The 23,430-nt window shown below is 36.0% G+C and overlaps 2 protein-coding genes across 3 annotated transcripts; one reads left to right on the top strand and one right to left on the bottom strand.

Moving 5' to 3' along the window:
• The first annotated feature begins 1,661 nt into the window (after window positions 1-1,661).
• On the top strand, window positions 1,662-13,184 carry cep57l1 (centrosomal protein 57, like 1). Of its 2 annotated transcripts, none has more exons than XM_067384014.1 (11): window positions 1,662-1,791; window positions 2,147-2,327; window positions 2,405-2,581; window positions 2,684-2,805; window positions 2,950-3,066; window positions 4,743-4,820; window positions 4,932-5,024; window positions 5,155-5,223; window positions 5,627-5,856; window positions 5,958-6,102; window positions 8,113-13,184. In XM_067384014.1, the coding sequence occupies exons 1-11, from the start codon at window positions 1,771-1,773 to the stop codon at window positions 8,350-8,352; spliced, it is 1,473 nt and encodes a 490-aa protein (XP_067240115.1). In that variant the 5' UTR covers window positions 1,662-1,770; the 3' UTR covers window positions 8,353-13,184. The 2 variants fall into 2 exon arrangements, with proteins under 2 accessions (XP_067240115.1, XP_067240114.1); XM_067384013.1 differs by having other exon boundaries at window positions 5,152-5,223.
• cd164 (CD164 molecule, sialomucin) lies at window positions 10,294-21,947 on the bottom strand. The gene is made up of 6 exons (XM_067384015.1): window positions 21,788-21,947; window positions 19,779-19,853; window positions 14,480-14,551; window positions 14,258-14,308; window positions 14,025-14,093; window positions 10,294-13,926 (listed from the first exon to the last, which is right to left on the bottom strand). The coding sequence occupies exons 1-6, from the start codon at window positions 21,861-21,863 to the stop codon at window positions 13,766-13,768; spliced, it is 504 nt and encodes a 167-aa protein (XP_067240116.1). The 5' UTR covers window positions 21,864-21,947; the 3' UTR covers window positions 10,294-13,765.
• Window positions 21,948-23,430: the final 1,483 nt, after the last annotated feature.

The following is a 23,430-nucleotide window of genomic DNA, read 5'->3' as shown; positions in this document are numbered from 1 at the left end:
TAGAGCATATGGTATTGTTGAACATATAATTAATATAATCTTAACTATTAACTCAATAATTACTATAATACCTACCTGAACCCTCTGAAGCAAACATATGCATTTCTCCCTGACGTCTTCATAAGGGCACCTTTTGGAGAGCATCAGGACATGGGCAAGAAGAGAGTTGAGATCACTGGACATACTGTCATCCATGGCAGAGGGAAAGGAGGACTGTGGGTCCGGTATTGGCCCGATGTTCTCTATTCTCTTCATCACCTCCTGGTGAATGAGCTCCATCGCTGCATTTCTGGAGCTCGAGTCTCTACTGCCCAGAGCATCCCACCTTCCCGCAGAGTCTCTCACATCCATCACTGTAACAGTCTACTATTCTTCAGTTATATACACCTGACAGACTGAGCCATGCATAAGACAAAAAAAGGTGTGGTAATTATTTACATGGTCAAAATATCCAATAAGCTTGTAAAGGAATTCTGCAAATCCCTTTAAAAATGTTCCATATTCTGCTAATATATACAGACGTGCAAATGTGTGGGCATGTCTTAGCAGGCATTGTGTGTATATAATGTGTGTGAATTAAACAAAAGTTGTAATGTTTTTGTGTGTGTGTGTGTATGTGTGTTTTTTGTTCTTTAAACAGAAGGACTGACACAATTTCAAATGTCTTGTCAAATAATTATCCATAGTTTTCTATAAAAATTTCAAAAAAAAAAAAATACACTGAGTAAAATACAGAAAACACTGTAAAAAACCGTTGAATGACGTCCAATCAAGTTCAGTTATTCAGCAACTTCCAAATATATAAGGCTACACAATTAATAAAACCACAAGTGTGGTTACTAATTATTAAGCGAGTTGTATTTATATTTGTGCAAAACATGTCAGATGAAAATACTTACTAAATTCACATTCTCTCTAGTCGTCCCTGCTGCCGTTGAATGAGACCTTCCTGCGCTCTAGCTCTTCAGTTGATTTCAGTCCTTTGCACGGGGCTTGAGTTAACAATTGATTGACAGGTACAACAGTCCAATAGTGTTCTACAAAAAAACTAATGGGCGGAGACATACTCACCAAAGGCGTTCCTGTCAGGCCGCGCCTCCCAGTTCAAATATAACGGGAATTGTAGTTCAGACGCTCGTTCTCATGGTGGCGCAAATGCAACATAGAACTACAAATACCAATTTCCACATAAAAACATCGGTAACTGCAGGGGCCCCGCCACCACTTGTTTATCACAAAACCCTTATGATTAATGCAAAGCTTTCACCAGATATTCATATATCTTATTCAATGAAAATATGTTAACTAATCTCTAAAAACAGAACAGATGTCACTATTACATTACGCCTAGCCTATTGTATAAGCAATGCACTCCTGTGTCCATTTGTTAATTTATTTTTTTAAATGTTATAACCTAAGCCCCGAAGTTGTGTCTGAGCCTGTAAAATTCCAGCATTGTCAAATCTATCTATCTATCTATCTATCTATCTATCTATCTATCTATCTATCTATCTATCTATCTATCTATCTATCTATCTATCTATCTATTGTTTTTTGTTTTTTAACAACGGTATTTGTCTTGCAGAAGCTGTGGTCATTGTGTGCATGAGGAACCACTGAGGGCGGTAAAAGAAGAGGGAAATTTGAAACTGGGCGGCGCTGTCGGCTACAGCTGTTAACATGGTGACGCTCACAGCTAATTCATATGTACGTTACCTAGATGAATACATCTTTAATTTTTATGTGAATAAACGAAGGAACTGATTCATAATGGATCACTTTGGAGATCAGGTATATATAATTTATGCTAAGTTGTCTTATTGAGGTTGTTATTATTCTTAGCGATATTTACGTTGACGTTTAACAGTCGTTAGCCTCATTAGCTTATTTTTGTATTGAGCAACAGTTTTGGGTTCGTTACGCATTTATGCATCCTAGATTAAAGCTCTCTAGGCTGTAACACAGCCATTAAACTATTTATCCAGGGCATTTATATCATTTGACTGTACTATATCAGTTTCTACAACAGGCTAACATGCTAATTTGTGAATGTTTTTTTTTTAAGACTCAGTGTAGCTAGCTGTATTATCATCTTTTCACAAAGTGTTTGTTTTTTGCTAATCTTCTAATTATTTACGAATTTCAGAGTTTAAACCTGGACTCCCCATCTAAACAGAGTTATGTTGGCAGTTATTACCAGCCTCCAGAAACGCTGTCAAGGCCCCTGTACATGAACACAGTCACAGATCCACGGGACATGAAGAGCTCAGGTGTACAGGACATCAGCCCACAGCTTTATCAAAGAGTACCTGATGCCGGAAGTAGAGGTAAATTGAGTTGATGTAACCAGAAATCTAAGACCAAATATACAAGTTTCCAAACAACATTTCCTGTATTTGAGAAGCAGTGATAGCAGCCCTGAAAACACTGCAGGAGAAGATGCGACGCTTGGAGCTGGAGAGAGTTCAGGCAGAGAGGAACGTCCAACAGTTCTCTCATGCTGCTCGACATCAGGTAGATGCTATTGCAAAGAGAGCACCAGAGAACAACATACGAGAGAATCACTCCACACAGAGGAAAGGTAACAGAAAGTGTTGAACAGCAGTTATTCATCTATTCTCAAAGTTTTTGGAAAGTCAAATACAAAATTAGTATGTACTGAGTCTCTGTTCCTTTTTTTTAGAGCTGGTTTCAAAAGTTCATTCTGCAGAAACACGTTGCTCTCTGCTGGAAAAACAGCTTGACTATATGAAGAAAATGGTGGAGTGTGCAGAGAGAGAGAGAATCACTCACACAGACAGACAGGTGAGCAGGCAGACAAAAGCTTAAATATGCTGCGAGTTCTCATCTGAAAAAAAAAAAACATTTTGAGTACAACTTAAGAATCTTTCAATACCCCTCTTTATCTCTGACTTTTTTTTCTTTTACACAACTCTAATTGGTCTGTAGGACTCTCTTTGCAAGGAGAGCAAACATACAGACCCACAAATGCAGGCGCAGCTCAATAAATTGGAAAGACTGGAAAAGGAGTATCTCAAACTCACTAGTACACAGTCTGTGGCTGAGGTATGCACATATATATTATATTATATTCATGATATAATGATAAAAATACATCTCTCATGCTCACCGAGGTTACATTACAACAATACAGTACAAATTATTACAATTTAAAATAATAGTTTTTTATTTTAACAAATTTAAAATGTAATTTATTCCTGTGATGACAAAGCTGAATTTTCAGCATCATTACTCCATTCTTCAGTGTCACATGATCCTTCACAAATCATTCTAATATGTTAATTTGGTGCTAAAGAAACATTTATTATTAATAATATTATCAATGTTGAAAACAGTTTTTGCTGCTTAAAGGGTTATTTCACCCAAAAATGAAAATTTTGTCATTTATTACTTACCTTCATGCCGTTCCACACCCATAAGACCTTCGTTCATCTTCGGAACACAAATTAAGATATTTTTGATGAAATCTGATGTCTCCTTGAGGCCTCCATTGGGAGCAATGACACTTCCTCTCTCAAGATCCATAAAGGTACTAAAAACATATTTAAATCAGTTCATGTGAGCACAGTGGTTCAATATTAATATTATAAAGCGTTGAGAATATTTTTGGAGCGCCAAAAACAAAACAAAATAATGACTTATATAGTGATGGCCGATTTCAAAACACATATTCAGGAAGCATCAGATCATAAATGAATCAGTGTATCGAATCTTCTGTTCGGCGCGCCAAAGTCACGCGATTTAAGCCGTTGGCAGTTTGACACGCGATGTGAATCATGATTCGATTCATTTCTACTCCGATGCTTCATGAAGTAGTGTTTTGAAATTGGCCATCACTAAATAAGTCGTTAGTTTTGGCGCATCAAAAATATTCTCGCTGCTTTATAATATTAATATTGAACCACTGTACTCACATGAACTGATTTAAATATGTTTTTAGTACATTAATGGATATTGAGAGAGGAAGTGTCATTGCTCCCTATGCAGGCCTCACGAAGCCATCGGATTTCAACAAAAATATCTTAATTTGTGTTCCGAAGATGAACGAAGGTCTTACGGGTGTGGAACGACATGAGGGCAAGTAATAAATGACAGAATTTTCATTTTTGGGTGAATTAACCCTTTAAAATTTTGTGGAAACATTTGTGATTTTTAAAAACATAATTTTATTAATAAGAAATTAATATTTTTATTAATCAAGGAGACATTAAATTGATCAAAAGTGACAGTGAAGACATTTATAATGTTACAAAAGATTTCTATTGCTTTAATAAATTTAATGCAAATAAATGCTGTTCATTGAACTTTCTATTAATCACAGAATCCTGAAAAAAGTATCATCATTTCCACAAAAATGTTAAGCAGCACAACTGTTTTCAACATTGATAATAATAAGAATGTTACCTCGGCACCAAATCATCATATTAGAAGGATTTCTGAAGTATCATGTGACACTGAAGTAATGATGCTAGAAATTCAGTTTTGCCATCAAAGGAATAAATTACATTTTAAAATGTATTCAAATATAAAACTTTTAATTTATAATAATATTTGTGCAATACTACTGTTTTTACTGTATTTTTGAATAAATGTAGCCTTGGTGAGCATAAGAGATTTCTTTCAAAAACATTAAAAATTTTAATGTTTTCAAACTTTTGACAGGTACTGTATATAGGACACTGTTTTCTTTTTTGACCTGTTGTGATGTCTTTTGTCTACAGAGGAAAATTGAGCTCTTAGAACAGAAACTTTTAGAGGAGGAACATGAACGCAAACTTGTGCAGGAGAAAGCAGAGAAGGTAAAACAAAAAACACATGTAAACATTCTCAAAAAATAGATTTATGCCGACTTTTCCCTAAAACATCTTTCATTAAAAAAGCTTTCATTTAATCTCTTTGACTTTCATCAGTTGGAGCGAGAGCTTGAAAACAATCTCCTCTCCCTTTCTGTTGCGACTCAACTTAATAAAGGCAAGAAAAAGAAAGGCAAGGCCTCTTGCAAGGTAAAAAAAATTGCTCTGCAGTAATGTATTGTGAGCACTAGGTGGCAGCATATTTACAGAACAGAATACTCTCAATGTATTCTTAATGAGTGGTTTTAATGGTGGTGTTTTTTCTTTCATATGTCAGAAGTCCCCTTCAGTGAAGGTGGAAACTGCCACCACTCCTAAAGCTAAACGCCTCCCATTTGTAGCTGGAACAGTGAGTATTACCTCACCCTGACACAATAGTGGAATCCAAAACGTCTAAATTTACTGATGAAAATGCAAATATATAGAGATATAGAGAAATACATGACTGTTCAAAGGTTTGGGGTCAGTAAGGTGTTTTTATTTTTTATTCTTTGAAAGAAATTAAGTCATTTTCATCAAGGATGCTTTCAATAAATCAAAAGTGACAATAAAGACATCTATAATATAATGTTACAAATGATTTCTATTTAAAATATATATACTTTCATTAAGGAATCCTGAAAATAATGTATCACAGTTTCCACAACACTGATAATAAGAAATGTTTCTTGAGCAGCAATTCACCATATTAGAATGATTTCTGAAGGATCACGTGACAGACTGGTAATTAATGTTAATTTTCTCTCTCTCAGTCGACCAGTCCCAGCCACTCAGTCAATGCCAATGTTCAGAGTGTGTTGCATATGATGAAGCACAGGAACCCACGACTGTGTGAGAGAGTGAGCGCTCTGCAGAAGTCATGTCCTCAGAACCAGCGGGTCCATCGCAGGCCTTTATCCTCCCCCAGCAAGGCGGCTTCCGCATTGGGCAGCCTCTCTGAACTTCTGCTCGACCTTCAGGATGAACTGGGCCAGATGAGCTTGTGAGTAACACCATCCTGACCATGAACAGATCAAGATTAGCTTTTGAAATGTGTTGGAAGTAGGACAGAATTTAAATATTGTTTGTGTGTGTGTGAGACAGTGAACACCAGGAGCTGGTCAAGCAGATAGATGAGACTACTAAACGAGAGCTTCGTGACGATCTGGAGCGGGAGCTGGACTGTCTGGTCAAGAGAATGGAGGAGAAAGCAGCTCAAATCTCCAAACTACGCAAACATCAGCAAACAGTGAGTCAACTTTTTTTTTTATTGATAGAGGGCATGCATTGACGTCACTTTCCCGCCGGAACGCGCTCCCTCAGCCAGACTGAGTGGTAAAAGAACCTGCTGCATGACTGGATTTAATAGGGGAAACTGCTTAAACGTGAGTAAAACAAACAAATACACTAAAGGTTGGGCTCAAAAGTGTTCCTTACAACTTATAAAATAAACCTAATCCATGGATATTGACATGCAGCCAGGAATCGTGTTTCCTGACATTTATATGTGCCTGATTTCGACACCAGGGAAATACATAAAGCATATCAGCCTGTGAACGCTTTATATAAATACAATATCGGTAGGTTTAAATCTGAGTAATCACTTATATCAATGTTATATATATCATCGTATTGTCCAGCCCTAAAAGTTGTATTGTTTTTGTCAGTGTTTATTTAAAAACAACCAATTATGCAGAATATAAGATGGTAAAAATTTAATTGATGAGTTGTCAACATAATATATAACAATACAATATGTACAGTATGATTTTTACCTCAAAATCCAACATTTTGACAAAATGATAACTGCAAATCCATGTTTCTCTGCCTGGAGTCCAGTTGTTTCTTTGAATTGCAGTGATCCATTTGCTGCTTTTTTCTGTAGCTTTCGGCTGTCTTTAAATGTTATCTCTTTCCCATTTTGGATGAGTTTTGTGTGTTTTTCGCGGCATTTACGCTGAAAAACAATGCTGCCACTCAGTGGGCGTAACCACAGTCATAACGGTCGACGGTGACATCACGTGCATACCCTCTATTATAGTAGAACATTTACACATTCAGTAGTATTTAAATAAAAATATTCTATTGGACAGTGATTCCTGATTCATAGTTGTCGGATCACTGTTCTTCTCACATTACACAATAGTCTGGGGTACCATTTAGATATCAGCCAATGGATCGGCCAAACACACGTGAGAAGTGATACAGGAAATAACGTTAGATCACGGGTGAAACTGGATTTCTTCTTGGGAAAATGCACACAAGAACCTTGTGATCCAAGTTGCCTGTGCGCCGATTTGCAGCCAAAAAGAAGAATATGAATGGTTGCTTGCAGAAGCCATGCTTGCTGACGTGCTGTTGCAGGTCTATAGGCATTTCTCAATATCAAGTACACAAAGTTTGGACTTGCATCCTTGGTAGTTCATACTTGATCGGCAAGTTTGGCAAGCCATTGACTTCCGTAGCATTTTTTTCCTACTATACTGGAACTCATACAGGTTTGGAACAACCTGAGGGTGAGAAAATGATGACAGAATTATCATTTTTGGGTGAAATATCCCTTTAAAATGGCTCCCTTATTACTGAACTAGGGAGCTGATTGAGATGCACCCACAGACAGGTCCAGATATTTAGCATGCTTAATATATAACGTAATAAAGGGCAATGGCGATGCATCAGCGGTTCTCTCAGATCACGTCTTTGATCATACACACTACGCTAGTGTCACTCACGTGAACAAGCACCGATTTGCCTGGCATTTGACGGCGATTTTCACAAAACGGTTGGCTAGTGAAAATCAGGCTAAAATCTGTGCTATCCAAGCAAAACCTCTTTACTTGGGAGTGGCCACATATGAGTTGTTTCTGGGTGTTTCTACCTCCTATCTGCTTTGAGGTCTTGATAAATAGTTTTTTTTTCCTGTTGTTCAGAATCCAGTATTCACATAATTCTTTTGTTTTATGAGTTTAATAAAGAACTGTCTCGTTTTCTGTCCAATAATACCTACGTACGCCAGGTGACCTGTAAATCCATTTCCATTAGAGTTTGGCGAAATATTCCTTTTTCAAATTGCCTGAAAAACCACCTCATGCAAGCTTAACAATGTTTTTTTGCAATATATGTGAGTTCTTGTGGAATTTCCATTGGACGTATGTTTAATTCACAATTTCAAATTGCACAATTTGAAGGATAATGGAAATGCAGCTACTGATAAATATCAAGCTGAACTGCTTCCAAATGTATGTTATTACTCTTATAGGTTCAGAAACTCTCCCAGCCATCCTGTAGCCCCAAGCAGAAGCCACATTGGGCCACCAGTGTAGAGGGCAAAACCAGGGCACAGAGTGGGGTACAACCATTGCCACCATCCCCTGTCAAAGCCTCACTCAGCACAGAACAGAAACAGATCAGGAGCAGTCATGAGACCCTGAAGCTCCTCAGAGAGACACAGAAACTGTGCTCTAGTCTCCGCAGACAGGACATCACATGGGAGACATAGTTACATTATCCTGCAACATGCATCCGGGGCTTAGAAGAGTCACTGCAGTTCAAGAGGACACTGGAACAACACCCTCAGGGAGATCACAAAACACTGATTCATCTACTTCTAAATTCAGAAAGCCTTTATAACTTTCAATGACTTCAATGAGCTTAATTGATTTTTTTTCTTTTTCTGTTCATATTTTTTGTTTGAATAATAAGTTGTAAATAAAATATCTACGTATGTTTTAAAGTGCAGACTAACTTGCCTTTTTAATCTGCAGTTAATTAGTAAGATGATCTCAGATCAGTCCAACCCTACATTTTCTGGTTCGGTATGCTATTTCACCCAGAAATAAAACACAAAATATGAATAATAATAATTTAAATTAACACTTATTTTACGCAATCAGTTAAAAAAATTAAATAAAAGGGATGTTGATGAGGCTTTTTTTATTTATTTCACCCACTCAAAGTGTGAAAGAAAAAAAAAAACACCAGGAAAAAGGTAGTGATGGTCACAAGGGAAAAACGAGCATCCTTGCAGCCTCAGCTTTTGTGTGGTTTCTTGCTTATGAGATTTACAATCAGCTGACACGTTGTTTCCTCCACTGTTTCCACAACAAAATGATCCCATTGTCCAACATCTGATCTCATTACAACCATGCTTTACACTTTGAGAAACCACAAATGTGGAAAAAAAAAAAATGTAAAAGAAAAGAGCAGATATATAAAACGGGGAACAAAAGCATACTAGGTGTAACCAGAAAAGATGGACTCTGTTTTGTTCCGACGGTTTTATTGGATTACGCTCTGTGACACAGTACAGATTAAATCAGTATTGCATAAACTCATTTGAATACAGGAAACACTGCCAAACAGACACAGCAATGTTGTTTCTTGGTGATCACAATCCTTGATTCTGGCAAGATGATGTCATCTGCGTGTTTTTATGTAAATGTTTGACTGGTTGTTACTGAGCACATCATGCACCCTTATGGTCATCTTTTTCAGTAGTATGTGGTATGGGAAAAACATTGAATCACAATACATGCACATCCTGTCCAGAGAAGAAGTTTGAGGATTTAATGCAGACTAAGCAAGAATGAAGCTGACCCTCAGGGTGAGCGCATATCCTGTTAAACATTACAAAGTGTGGTTTAAGGCCTGTTTTCTAGGACACGGTTACATTGAAATAGATTAAACATAGTCCAGGGATTTAATGAAAATCCTCACTGGACTTTTGTTGTAAACTTAATTATCTTACAGCTCTTTATTCTAAATAATATCAGAGCTACTCCACCCCATGTTCCCTTGTCTGTTCTCTAAGGTCTTCTGGTGCTGGTGTGATTGTTATTCCCTGAATTTAGATGAAACAGGTCTGAAATATTTAGATTGTTTTGGATTCTTGTCATGCTGCATTTGCTTTGTCCATTTTTATCTTAGTCATTAGTCAGTTTTCTGTAATCGCTCTTTAAGCTGTGCAAGTGACCTTGGGTTCTAGAAAGGTAATATATAAATACAGTATTATATGTAAACCTTTAATAACATATTTTGCCTGCTATATGAGAACTACAACTAGATGAGATCTTCAGTTTTAGATAGCAGTTTTTAAAGCTAAATACCAAAAATATCTTTACAAACCGAACCGGCACCGAAACAATCATTATATTTTGCAAACTGATCTATGAAGCCCAATTCCACCTCAGACTTAAAAAAAAAAAAAAAAAAAAAAAAAGGAAGGATACAAAGTTACATTTGGGAGACAAAGTCACAATTATAAAAATAAACAGAGTTGAAAGATTTAATGGTGCATCGGGAGATACTAAAAAAAAATGCAATTAATTTGATTTATTTTACTCTTGAGATGAGAGCGGATCTCCATAGTGGCAATCTGTAAACATATGCCACTGTAAAAGCTCTTAAAGAAAAAGCCAACATAAAACACAACAACCACAACTGTTTTACAATACTCAAACTTTAATTAATTGATCACATTTTCAACCTAATTGCGAATGCATTTCTGAAACGAGGGAAAACAAGAACAAAAGAAAGATATCTGAGTTCCAGAGAAATAAAACCAACATAACGGAGCATAAAACTATTAAGGCAGACTGTCTGGACACAGACGCAACAGTAGTCGACAAGAGCGTATGTAAGGTGTGTGCAGTTTTATGAGAAGCAATTAAAAAATGCACTACTGGACAATAGGCCAAAGGTTAAAAAAAAAAAAAAATCTTTTTGTAATTAGATAACTAAATGTTGGCGCAAGCAAGATGCAATACTCCATGTTCCTCTCATTAACCACTCACAACTTCAATAAACCAAACCTTCACTCTAAAACGCTCAAAATCCCTTTGAATACAAGTCTTCATGACATATCAATATCTTCATTTAATCTTAAATAATTAAGGCACTTTTTCTTCAAAAGGTGCAGAAAGGAATGCAACACTAGCTCAGGGAGTGATGGCACTGTTATGGCTGTTTCTATGGAATTCTATTGCATGCAAACAAACAAACATAATGGCACAAGAAAACAAGGCCACAGACCATTTAAAGTTAGGTTAAATTCTCTGTGTGTGAGAGGATTTTGAGTTGTTTAACTATGAACATTAGCATCCTTCACTGAGCTCCGAATCTGGAAGTAAAAATGGATAGTTCACCCCGAAAATGAAAATTGTCATTTTCTCACCCTCATGTAATTCCAAATCTGTATGAATGTATTGTTTGGTGAACACAAAATATATTCTGAAGAATGTTTTAAGTGTTTTGTCTATACAAATGACCCAAAAAACGTCCTTTTGTATTCTACTGAAGAAAGAAATGCACACGTTTGGAATGATGTGAAGGTGAAAAATGTACAGAATTGTCATTTTTGTGTGTACTATCCCTTTAAATCCAACATGTAACATGTCTATTACAGCCCTTTGCATGCGCAGCGAAAATCCATTTGCAACTAAGTGGGATCTTTGGATGTAGCCTGATGCTATACAGACAATACTGTGATGAGTTGTATAATTGTGTATTTATGTCATTATTAAAAGAAATTACAAAGTCGAAACACTGTGCAGTCTGAACTTTTCTACAGTGTTTTTAATTTGGCAAAGCTGAAGTGAAATGGCAAACAGATGGATTTTATCTGACTACACTATGGGCAAGATGAAGCTTGTGAAGCATTATAGCAGCTTTTTAGTGACTCATGCTAAAATAGACACCTTTGGCATTTAAGCACCGTGATATAACAATGCACAAGCAGTTAAGAGTGGTTCAATAAAGAGTGAGGCCTTAACAGTCATCTTTTGAGAAACATGCAGTTAACACAATGCTGGGAACTGAACATTTCGACACTGTGATGTCAGGGAAGCAGATGAAACTAAAGCACACATCAAACAAATCTATTCATTTCAGCCATTACAAAATTTGCAACCCAAATAATATGAATCACTTCCTAAGCCAACGACATTACGACTCACAGAGGAAGTTATTAGCAGCAAGCTAATCGAGATTATTACATTTCAAATTTTATAATAAAGGAATGGAAAAAAAAAAGAAAAAAAAAAATACAGGCCCTCGGCCTATACACGTACCAGCGCACTAGCCAGACAAATTCATTTATGAACAGAGTACTAAACGTAATATGCTGAACAAGGCATGAATTAGGCATAGTCTAGGTCAGTTCTGCATTTGAAACAAATCTACTCAATAATTATATTCAAGAAATCAAACCCAAGCATTAAATTATGAGTCTGACACAGCTCTATTCTAAGTCTCCATCAAAATCTGCAGATGAATACAAAACATATCCTGAATGCACTTTTCTAGGGCACATTTCAGTTCTCTTTAAGGGTATTTAACACAAAAGCTCCTAAAAAAAACAACAGGCTCTGTGTACAAGTGTTTTAAACACCTCAGTTTAAGACATTTCAGTGCCTAATATAAAATTATATTGATTTCAGTTTATGGTCAAAGAGTTCAGATTATATGCAAATATCAATCTGCTTTTGAATGGGAATGCTAGATATCTTTGTGCTAGCAAGAAATGGCCCTTGAGAACTGGGAGAAGCTTTTGGGAATCATGACATTAATCCATAATCCGCAAACAAATGAATAAACCTTTAATTATCTACTCTGTATAATATAGCGATCAGTCCAGCTGGCAGACACTAGATCTACTTCGTTGATACAAGCACGCATGCGTGTCTATAAACACACCGACATACAGGCAGACACACTAACACAGAGCGGCGGCCCGCAACGAACGCATTCACACTTTTAAGGCTCACTTTTAAGGCAGCAAGCCACTGCCTCCACCTAAAGGCACTTTGACTCAACTGTCAATCATTCTGAATGGGAATACTCTGCCCCTCACATAGTGCCTCGATCCGTTCGCATATCTGTCAGAATCTTATAATTCTAATAAAGACTCATTTCAGCTGTTAAGTAGAACTGGATTGGCTGAGCCTCTACTAAATCCCCATAAACTCCCAAAAGTACAACTTAAAATGGCCGATACGCTGGTAAGTCCCCCACAATGATCGCCAATGAGGTCATGGGATGTTAACTAAGGGTGTATAACGCATCTCTGATATTATCCAGCACTCCACTGTCAAAATTGGGGGAAAAAGGGAGCGAGATGCCAAGTTTAACTAGTTTTGATAGCTGATGTCTACTGGTTCTCTTAACTGTAGATAGTTAAAAATGAGGGACTAAGCTGGGGAATGTAATTTATTTCAAATGCTTTGGCTCTCTTGGTTGGTATGAATGAGAGCAATGGGCAACCACAACACTAGTGGACACAAACCAAAAGACGATGTGAAGGGGGGGGGGGGGGGGACTATACAGATATTATTTTACCTGAACTATACAGATATTATTTTTGCACTTGGTGAAGATGATGAAGGACTGGGTAGAATACAAAGAACCAGTCAGGACAACTGTATAAAACACTGTTCTAGTGAAGATACCTGACCGTCATGAAATTAACACTGGAAATGGGGAAGTATTGCCACAGGCATGATGAGAAGATTCCCGCGTCATGTGCCTTTCAGGGGTAAGGCCATGACATTGAAGAGACAAATCACTGTTTTGTCATCAAAGATGAAATAATTGGAACATTAACAGACATGACTTAATTTGGAAAGTTGTGGTTGTTCATTAAAGTAGCAGGACACATTTTGCATACCCATAATTCCAATGCTCGAAAATACTTGGGGCATCACTGTGTTGTGTGAATTTGTGTTAACGAGTGCTTGTGAGAGCTCTAACATAAATGAAATATTAAGCTCCAAATGTCAATTATGAGGCTCTAAACATGGGGGGATCACAAGAGTGTTTAAGAAATATCATAGAATTTGTGTGTACGTGTCTCTCTCTCTCTCTCTCTCTTTTGGGGTCGGAGTGTAGGTTTTGTGGTGCCTCCAGGTAGCAGAGGGTTACAGGGTGTGGTAGTTACGATCCTTGGATTTGCAGAACTTGTAAAGGAAAAAGATGACAGCTTGAAGGCCAAGGACTAACACAATTCCTCCGATGAAACTGGCAGCATCGAATGTGGACGTCTTAGATGGAGAAGTTGTAGGTGACGATGTTGTGCTGTCTGTGGAAAAAAAAAAACACATTTTCAGTCAAACCTAACAGGGTGAAGAAGTGTTTCACTCTCTAAGAGATGCAGACATCAGAGAGAGCAGTACTTACTTGAGGCCGTCTCGTTAGTCGGAGCAACTGAAGTAGAGGTGATTACCGTGGAAGTGGTTATCGTGGTAGCTAAACAGAAACAAGTGCTGTTCAGATTAATTTTTGTATTTCAACAGTAAACAAAAAATGCCAATACATCACATTTTACAAAGTGCTCTGTGTTATAAAGTGATGTGGGTGTATTTTCTTTTTTAATTCCTTTTTAAAGTCATTGTGAGACTGGAAGGCTGTACCATTGGTAGCGTTTGTGGTGGTGGGGCTCGCTGTGGTGGCCGGTACTGGATCTGCAGTCATCCAGAGAAAACAGTCATCCAAACATATAATTGGTCAAGTCACAGAACATTCAGAGATAATGACTCTAATAATAGCTTATTTTTTGCAGTTAATGAATGCTACAACTAAACATTATTTTAGTTATTATATAAAGGAGCTTGAGATTGTAGGACAGGGCTTACCTGTGCAGTTTACATTGACGCAGTTGGCTGTTTCGCTCGCAACACTGCCATTAACGCACTTGGGTATACCGTCTGAAATGTATGAGGCAAAAAAAGAAAGAAAAAAATAAAATAAAATATATAAAGTCACTGTGCATTTGAATTGCAAGAAACAGGAATTTGCTATTCAAATACTGACATCTAAATCTCAACTGCTTGACTTAAATATTTTAGCTGCACCAATTAAAATTGTACACATTCTTCAACAAATGGCATTTTTTATTATATTGTTGACTCAAAAAACCTTGTAGAAACCTGGTAAAAAAAAAAAAGAAAAGAAAAAAAAAAGTGACTTGACTTCTGTTAACTTGTTATAAAAAGCAGTAACACATATCATATTGCTTAATTCAATACTTGTAATAGAATAGATTTTAAAAAAAAAGACCGTAGAAAGAACTGGAATGATTGCATCTATTTTTCAATAAACCTTACATCACATACCACCAGATAAAGAATAAAGTCACATAAACACTCCCATGACTTAAAAAAGTTTAAAGATAAAGCAAAAGAGGAGGATGAATCAAGGAAGATTTTCCAGAAACTTGTGTCACAATCAGCTGGTTTCCATTTAGAGTATCCTCCCTGTCACACATGAATAGCATTGTATTGCAAGTATGACAGACAGCTCATCGCTCAAATTCCTACTTCCTCCTAATAGCAATTATTCAATTTTTACACATTGTTTCATAATCCACTTTACCGGCACTGTTGTCTTCCTCATGTTTGTCATTGACTTAATTTCAGAAAGCCCTATCACCTGTCACTTATTCACTAACACAATGTGCTTAAAACATGTGAACTATAGCCTTGTTCAAATACCCACACTTGCGGTCTTTGCACTTGACCACTTGTCTACATACATGACGTATTTCCTGTATTTGGCCCAAGTGTTCAAGTGGGCGTGAAGACCACAAGTGTGTGTAGAACTTTTGATTGCCCGATGGGACACAATTATAGTCTTGCAAAAAATGCAAGTGTTTACAGCTTCTTCTTTTTTTTTTTATTATTATTATTTTCAATACTCTGCATTTTAAAATACACTTCTAAATGTCTGTTCAGTAGTCGCTATGTAACTAACAGTAGACACCATTTTAAAATTGTGGTGCTTCTTTGAGTGATAAAAAGCAGTTGCAAATGTACAAAATACACATAGCCCACTCATCTTTGCATCAATAAAATGAGCAACACTTCATATTTTACTACCAAATTATATGTATTATATAATTAATTTAACTTACAGTCGAATGTTTTCCTTGACATTTCATTATTTCGGGGCATGTGAATTCCTGAACATAATGCATGATGGGATACGCTTAGCCCCGAATACTGCTCAGAAGCGGTATTCAAGATAGTGTGGGTTTAGTGTGCATTAAGGGCACTGCACTTGGGCATTTTTAAGATATGGGACAGTCTTGCGCACTTACTTCCTGTCGAGCACATGAGCTCTTAAGTGGCCAAGACCACAAGTGTGGGTATCTGGACAAGGCAATTGTCACATAGAAAACATGTCAATTATTTTATACTTAAAATTATTTAGAAATAAAATACTTAAATGTAGAACCATTTCAAAATCACACAATAAATAAATAAAATAAAATCTATTATATTATATTATAATTATATTATAATTATATTATATTATATTATATTATATTTAAATCAAATAACCAGGTTCTCAAGGTTTGAGAAATTATCTTGTGTTGTCTTAGTCAAGGCCAGTATAAAAGAATTTGGTTGTTGCTCAAACTTGCTTGCTTTGTGACTGTATATCAAGTTTGATGAGTCAAGCATAACAGCCTTCTCTTTCAGTCCGAGTGTCCTTAACCGTCACGGCCTGAGTATTTTATGTCAAAAGAAGTCCTTCTCAGTGAACTGAGCCCCAAGAAACAGTTAGTTTAAACTATAGCTCAGTGCATGAAAGTACATTGTGTTCTTCATGACCTCAAAACAGCATACACAGAGAAAGAAATGTCACATGCTTTTGTGAAAGGTACAACTCTCCTGTTGAAATTCCACTATGACAACGCCAAGATGTTTTCAATTCCTTGCTTTCTGAATAAGTGCTTGACTAGCAAAAATGTCCACACATTCCACATTGCTTCCCACCCCTCAGCAGTTTGTATGGACAGCGAAACAAATTCAGCTACCCTGCTCAAGTAATGATTGAAGGGAAATGCATACGTTCATTACTTTAAAAGGACTGTGCAGGCACTTTCTGGAGCAATCAGTTGAATGAATATGATGTCAATCAGCCCGCTTTTACTGGTTTTCACAGATTAGACTGCAAAACCTGCTGTTGAGATTCTATTCTTATCAGAACAGAGTGAACATCTGTTCCTTGGTCTCAGTACACGTGTGCCAACAAGAAGCGCCACATACATTTCCTGGTTTCTTTTCTTTGGAAAGATGTATGAAAAATAAAACTTAGTACAAACTAGAGATAGACCAGAACTATCTTTTTATGACAGATACAGGTTATTTTAGGTTTAAGAATCTGATAACTGATATGAAAAATACATGCAGTAAACTAAAAAGAGATTAACCCATAAATAAAAATTGTCATCATTTACTCACTCATTGACTTCCACAGTAATTTTTTTCATACTATGGAAGTCAATGGGGACCAGCAACTGTTTGGTTACCAAAATTCTTTTTTGTGTTCAAAAGAACAAAGAAACCAATACAGGTTTAGAACAATTTGAGGGTGAGTAAATGACAGAGTTTTCTTTAATATTGGGTGAACTGTCCCTTTAAATGATTTTCAATAACTGTTTTATTTGTGCTTTGACACAATAAGTACATCATCCTTACACAGAACAATAAAAACATATGATATGTACTGGTAGTTATTATATAGAATTTATTATAAATATCAATAATTATAAAATAACATCAATGAAATTATTATTATTACAAAAGACTGTTTCAACAGTACAATATGTAAGAGAAGTGAATGAAACACTACATATAGTCCAGGCAAGTTTATACAGCATGCTATCAAGTTATGATTATGTCAGATTACATCAGCAATTAATATTTTAACATAGCAAAACATTTCAAAATTTGTTGCGCAAACACTGCGCCTCCCAGTTCATCTCACCTTCTGTCTACACCCACACAGAGCCATACGTCAATAATTCAAATGAGTATATTTACAGCACATGTCGCAACACATAGATTTTGCCTGAAAATGGTTTCGAACAGGCCACTGGAAACCATGGCTTTGTGGAAACGCCCTCAAAACCAATAAAAAAAAAGTCAACAGAATATCTGCTTTTATACCATATTTTGAACCTTGACACAATAAAAAACAAAATGAACGTAGAATTAAATACTTAAAACTATTTGCAATCCTATTTCTAATTATCAAAAAGAACCTGTTTATACTACCCACTAGTCTGCACTACAGTAGGAAAGACCCAGATATTTCCAGTCTGTTGTTTGACTGAATCAGTGTAAACCGATAGCGTCATCTCTAGGGAGCCGATAGCACAATGCTAATGCTACTGGCTTTGTTATAGAGGGAGGTGCGGTTACAGACACTACACCTGCTCGGGCCTGTCAAACCACTTCTCCTTACTGTCAAGCATAGTCTCATACAATACAGACTCAGGATGTGTGGGGAATGACAGCTGACTTTTATTTTAAGGTCGAGAACAAAGCCTGTGAAAGTGCTCCTTCAAGGAAGTGGTTTATAACAGTATTGTTGAAGGCAGTGTAATAAATTCTGTTTAACCATTAACCAGAAGACAGATTTCAAAAAGTGAAAAAAAAAAGAAAAAGAAAAAAAAGAATTAAAAATAATACAAATAAATACATAATAAGTAAACAAGAAAAATCAGATTTTTGCAGGAATTGTCATACAAAACTCTGGACCTTTACTGCAGTTTTTAACAATACCATGCATCAAGCATAATAGCAAACAATACAAAACTATCAATCACTGTCTCTGCCTATTTTAAATAGTTTACCATGAATCTTAGAATAACCAAGGACCTTTTATAGTTATCTGGTAGCAGGTATCTCTCCTACTATGTTAAAGCAAACTCAAATCTGTGCAAATTTATACAACAAAAATGGGGAGAAGTTTGAGATCATTTGTCTTTAAAGCCCTAATTTAATTTAATTTGAAACAATATATGAAATATATTTCATTAGTATTGATTTATTTTCTGTTGTAATTTGAATTTTCTACTTTCATCCATGATACGGCCACTTTCTTTCTGCTTACTCTCTCTCTCTCTCTCTTTTTTCTGAAGAGCCTTGAGCGCCATAGCAACAGTGTGTGCGTTTCATTAGTATATTTACTCTCTCTGATTCATTTCACGTCATCCATTAGCAAAGCGGCATGGAGAAGGACTCCAGGGATAAAAGGGCAGTTACTTCAGGTTCACACTGACCGAAACCAGCATTAAGAACTGAATGAACTGCCAAACACAGGTTTTCATTTATTATCTGTACACCACATCAGGAACACCTTAAGACAGTTACAGGATCTGTTTTTAGATGTGACATATGAGCAGACCCACTATAATATAATCTGGGAACTACAGTTTATGCTTAGAATTTTCTCTTCAGGTAATAGGAAAAAATAAGGCTTTCGATTAATATAATAATAACTGATTTATTCATACCACTTATCTTAATAAGAAACCTCAATCTATCTATCTCTCTCTCTCTCTCTCATATATTATAGATATATATATATATATATATATATATATATAATATATAATATAAATATATATATATATATATATATATATATATATATATATATATATAAATATATATATATATATAATATTATATATATATAATATTATATATATATATAATATATAATATATATATATATATAATATAATATATATATATATATATATATATATATATATATATATATATATATATATATATATATATATATATATATATATATTATATATTATATATATATATAATATTATATATATATAATATTATATATATATGTATATATATATATATATACATACAGCTATGGAAAAAATTAAGACTTGGAGTGGTCTCTTAATTTTTTTCATAGCTAGCTAATATATATATATATATATATATAAAAATAGATAGATAGATAGATATAGAATTTACACACACACAACCATGATATATCAGCCTCTTTTCGGAAAACACACAACCTTGTCAGCATTATACTGTTTTGAGGTCAGTTAATTGTTGTCATGTGAGCTTTGAATTTGACATGGAGGAGGGACTGACTGACCTGTGCAGTTCATCCACTGGCAGAAAGTCACATTTTCACAGGCAGCACAACCACTCAATGAACTACAGCCTTCATCTGCAAAACAAACCAACCATTAAATAACATCTCTTGCATACCTAACAAAATATCATTGAGATTTACAACAATCATAATCAAGCAACACATTGTTTGCTCCATTGTTGACCTAGATTAGCTGCCAGAGCATGTGTCAGTGTTATCTCTTTGCCTTTAAACCTGAAAACAAGAAAAACCATATAACCACAAAATATTTAAATTGTTAAACCATTTTCTAAGTCTCTTGGTAAAAGACAACAGAGCCATGCTCGCAATATGCCAATCTAGAATCTTCTCTTCTTTTGAAACGACACATTTAATCTTAAATATTGTAGATAAGGAGTAGCTGGACAGAAAAACTGGGAAGGGGACCAATGAGTCTTGTGACCAAGTGAACATGATCGGATGTCTCTGGCAAAACCTAAACAAAGGTTGTTTGAAACCCTAGTGACCTTAAAGTTGCGATGAAATTGAAGCAACAACAGATCTGTTCGTTCATAATGTTAAGTGCATCCGAGTGTAACAGATTATCAAAAAAGAAAAAATGTAGATTGGGGGACTTGGTTCATCAGTTGTGTATTGGTTCATTTTGAGATGTGAGCATTGCAATCAAAAGTGGAGGCAGATTAATGTAAACTTGCAGGCGCAGGTTTAAGCAGACTAAGTCCTGCATACTTCACCAGAATATTCAGTTATGACATTGAGGAAATATTACAAGGTCAAAACATTTTTAAAAATTAAACATATGCACAGATTATTTTTTCACAATAAGATAAAATAACTTGAATTTACAAAACAGGGAATTTACATTTCATGTTGACTTTAAAGGAACCCAAATCTGCTATCTATGTAGGCAGCCCACTAGATTTTAAGACAGTCCAAGTGCATGTCTTTTTCCCAACAGAGAGAGAGAGTGTGTGTGTGTGTGTGTGGTGAAGACAGGCTTCTCTGGTTTGTTTTACAGCCCAACATGTGATTCTCGGTATAAATATAGATCATAAAATCGCAGTGGATCTAAATGGAAGCAAAGCCACAAGACAACAAAATAGAAAACCCTGATGTATTTGATTACATATCAGCGGCACGACAGCGATCATTTTGTGTGACAGATTATAAGTGATTCATTATTTCAGTTAAGGAAGAAAATATACTATTTTGAGTTCGGTATAGGCCAGGGCATAATCGAAAACAAATAAAGTACAAAGAAACACACAAGTCTAAATATCTGAGTTACGAAAAAGCACATGAGGTTGCGGAAGGAGGCCAAAGTACATCAGCCGCGTTTCGTGTTTTTAGAACCAGGGTTGGGAATCAACAACCGGTTCTTTAGAACAATTAATTAAAAAAACGAGAAAGACAGCAGTCGAACGTTCACACTTCCGCCGGTATGGAACAGACACCGTAGTTTCCTGTACTACGCCACTACCGAATGTACAGCGCGCAAAATATAACGTTATATCACGAAATTCTCGAACAACTGATTCTCACGAGTCGATTCTTTAAGTAAATCAAAAACACACAGAGCGAGCAGAGAGGTTTAACTCCTGAATAAACGACTCTTAGGAATCGGTTCTTTTGTGTTTTAAAACATGCAGGGCGTTCAGTGTAGTCAGTGTGAATTACTCTTATAAGTCGGTTTTTTAACATTTCTATGTAGGTATAGTTTTTAAAATAATTTATTTCTGAATTGTTTTATCAGTTCTGTTGAAACCTAAAATGACCTCGTCATTTGGCAACAGACTGGTGAGGGCAGTTGATGCATAAGAACTGAATCATTACCCAATATTTATTCCTCAAAAGTGCTAAAAGAATCGAACAGTTATGGAACCGAAATCGCCGCCACCCCTAATTAAAATCACAGTTTAGGTGTTAGCCGATGGCGTGATAGGGATTGTTTTGGCTTGCGTTAGGACACGCTGTTTCACTCTTACATTAAAGATGATAAATTTACTCACCTTCCCCAAATTCATGTCCTGTCATTGATCCCAAGAGGGCTAGTAATAACGTCACGAAGAAAAGTCTCCAAAACATGGTGTCTAATTGGTTTATTCTCAGTCCTCGTTAGGGCGTTCAGGTCGAGCTGTCTGCAGTTTCACTCTAGTGCTGCTGTGGATGTGGCTGCGCTTCCTGCTTCAAGATCACGTGACTGTTTCTTTTCATCAGTGGATGGGAAATGTGGCTTGAAAGCGTGTGGTTCAAACCTTTTTTCCTGTAGGGGCGCTTGGGGGCTCACAAAGGTACGTTTTCAGTGAGCTGCAAACAAATCTCAGGACCTTTTGTGTTTGTTTGGAGCCATTTGTGTTTTTTTAAAGAGTATTCGTAAATTACCAGGACTGGTATCAGTTAAATAGAAACCTGCACTGACAGTCGCGATAAAATATGTTTAATAATAGTGACCAAGAAACAATTGTGATTGACTCATCCTGACAGACGCTGAGAAAAGTAACATGAACCACGTGACAACGTAACCAAGTGTTACTTTAACAGCAATCTAGACGATATTTACACCGTGAAACTTTAACTGTATTTAAATGAAAATTAAACGGTTAAAAGTTAAAATATGAAGAATATCATTTAGATCTCATCGTTAGCGTTTGGGCCGCTAAGCCCCGCCCCATTTTCGACCTCTTGTCCTACTCATACATCCATTCCATTCTCTTATTGCCACGTGTTTGCCTTCCTTATGTTGCCATGTATAAAAATAAAGCTCAACTGGCGAAACCCTGCATGCAATATTTGTTTAGCTCATTAATAATTCGCAGAGCAACCGTTTTAACAACTAGAAAATCTTTTACCTTATAATCCTTTTCAGCCCTCCTAACACATTGCTGGAGAGTAATAGGAAAACGCCATCTAGAGCTACCAGTCACTTATTTTTGAGATATGGGAAAACAACTTTACACATAAAGAAATAGAAACAGATGTGCATAATGAAGAGGTTGATACAAAATAATTCCTTGTATATTGTCAGTTCTATAACCTATTTTATGCCAGTACTCAAAATCCAGTGCACTGAAGGTATTAAAATAATGAGTTGGAACAGTTTATTATGCTTTGACATTCCACCATCAGGCAACCATTGCTATAATATCCCATATAAGTCATGACTAACATTGGTCTAAATTGCTATTGGTACAGAACGAATACAACAGTAGATCATTAATTCAGTTTTAGGATTATTGAACTGTTGCCATGCTGCCACCCAGCGGACGAGTCCATTTTAAAAAAGGGAATTTTCTGTTGATGTGAAACCATCTGTTAAACCTTTAAAATATTTTCTGCAAGTGTTAAAGGGATAGTTCATCCAAAAATGAAAATTTGATGTTTATCTGCTTACCCCCAGTGCATCCAAGATGTAGGTGACTTTTTTTCTTCAGTCGAACGCAAATTATGATTTTTAACTGCAACCGCTGCCCTCTGTCAGTCAAATAATAGCAGTAGATGGGAACTTCAACTATAACAGTAAATAAAACTTGCTTAGACAAATCAAAATTAAAACCTGCGGCTCGTGACGACACTTTAATGTCCTAAGACACGAAACGATCGGTTTGTGCGAGAAACCGAACATTATTTATATAATTTTTACCTCTAATACACC

This window comes from Chanodichthys erythropterus, chromosome 4 (assembly GCF_024489055.1).
Source record: "Chanodichthys erythropterus isolate Z2021 chromosome 4, ASM2448905v1, whole genome shotgun sequence".
Classification (NCBI taxonomy): domain Eukaryota; kingdom Metazoa; phylum Chordata; class Actinopteri; order Cypriniformes; family Xenocyprididae; genus Chanodichthys; species Chanodichthys erythropterus.
The sequence above is the reverse complement of the archived record's forward strand: the minus strand, read 5'-3'. Positions and strand labels throughout refer to the sequence as shown.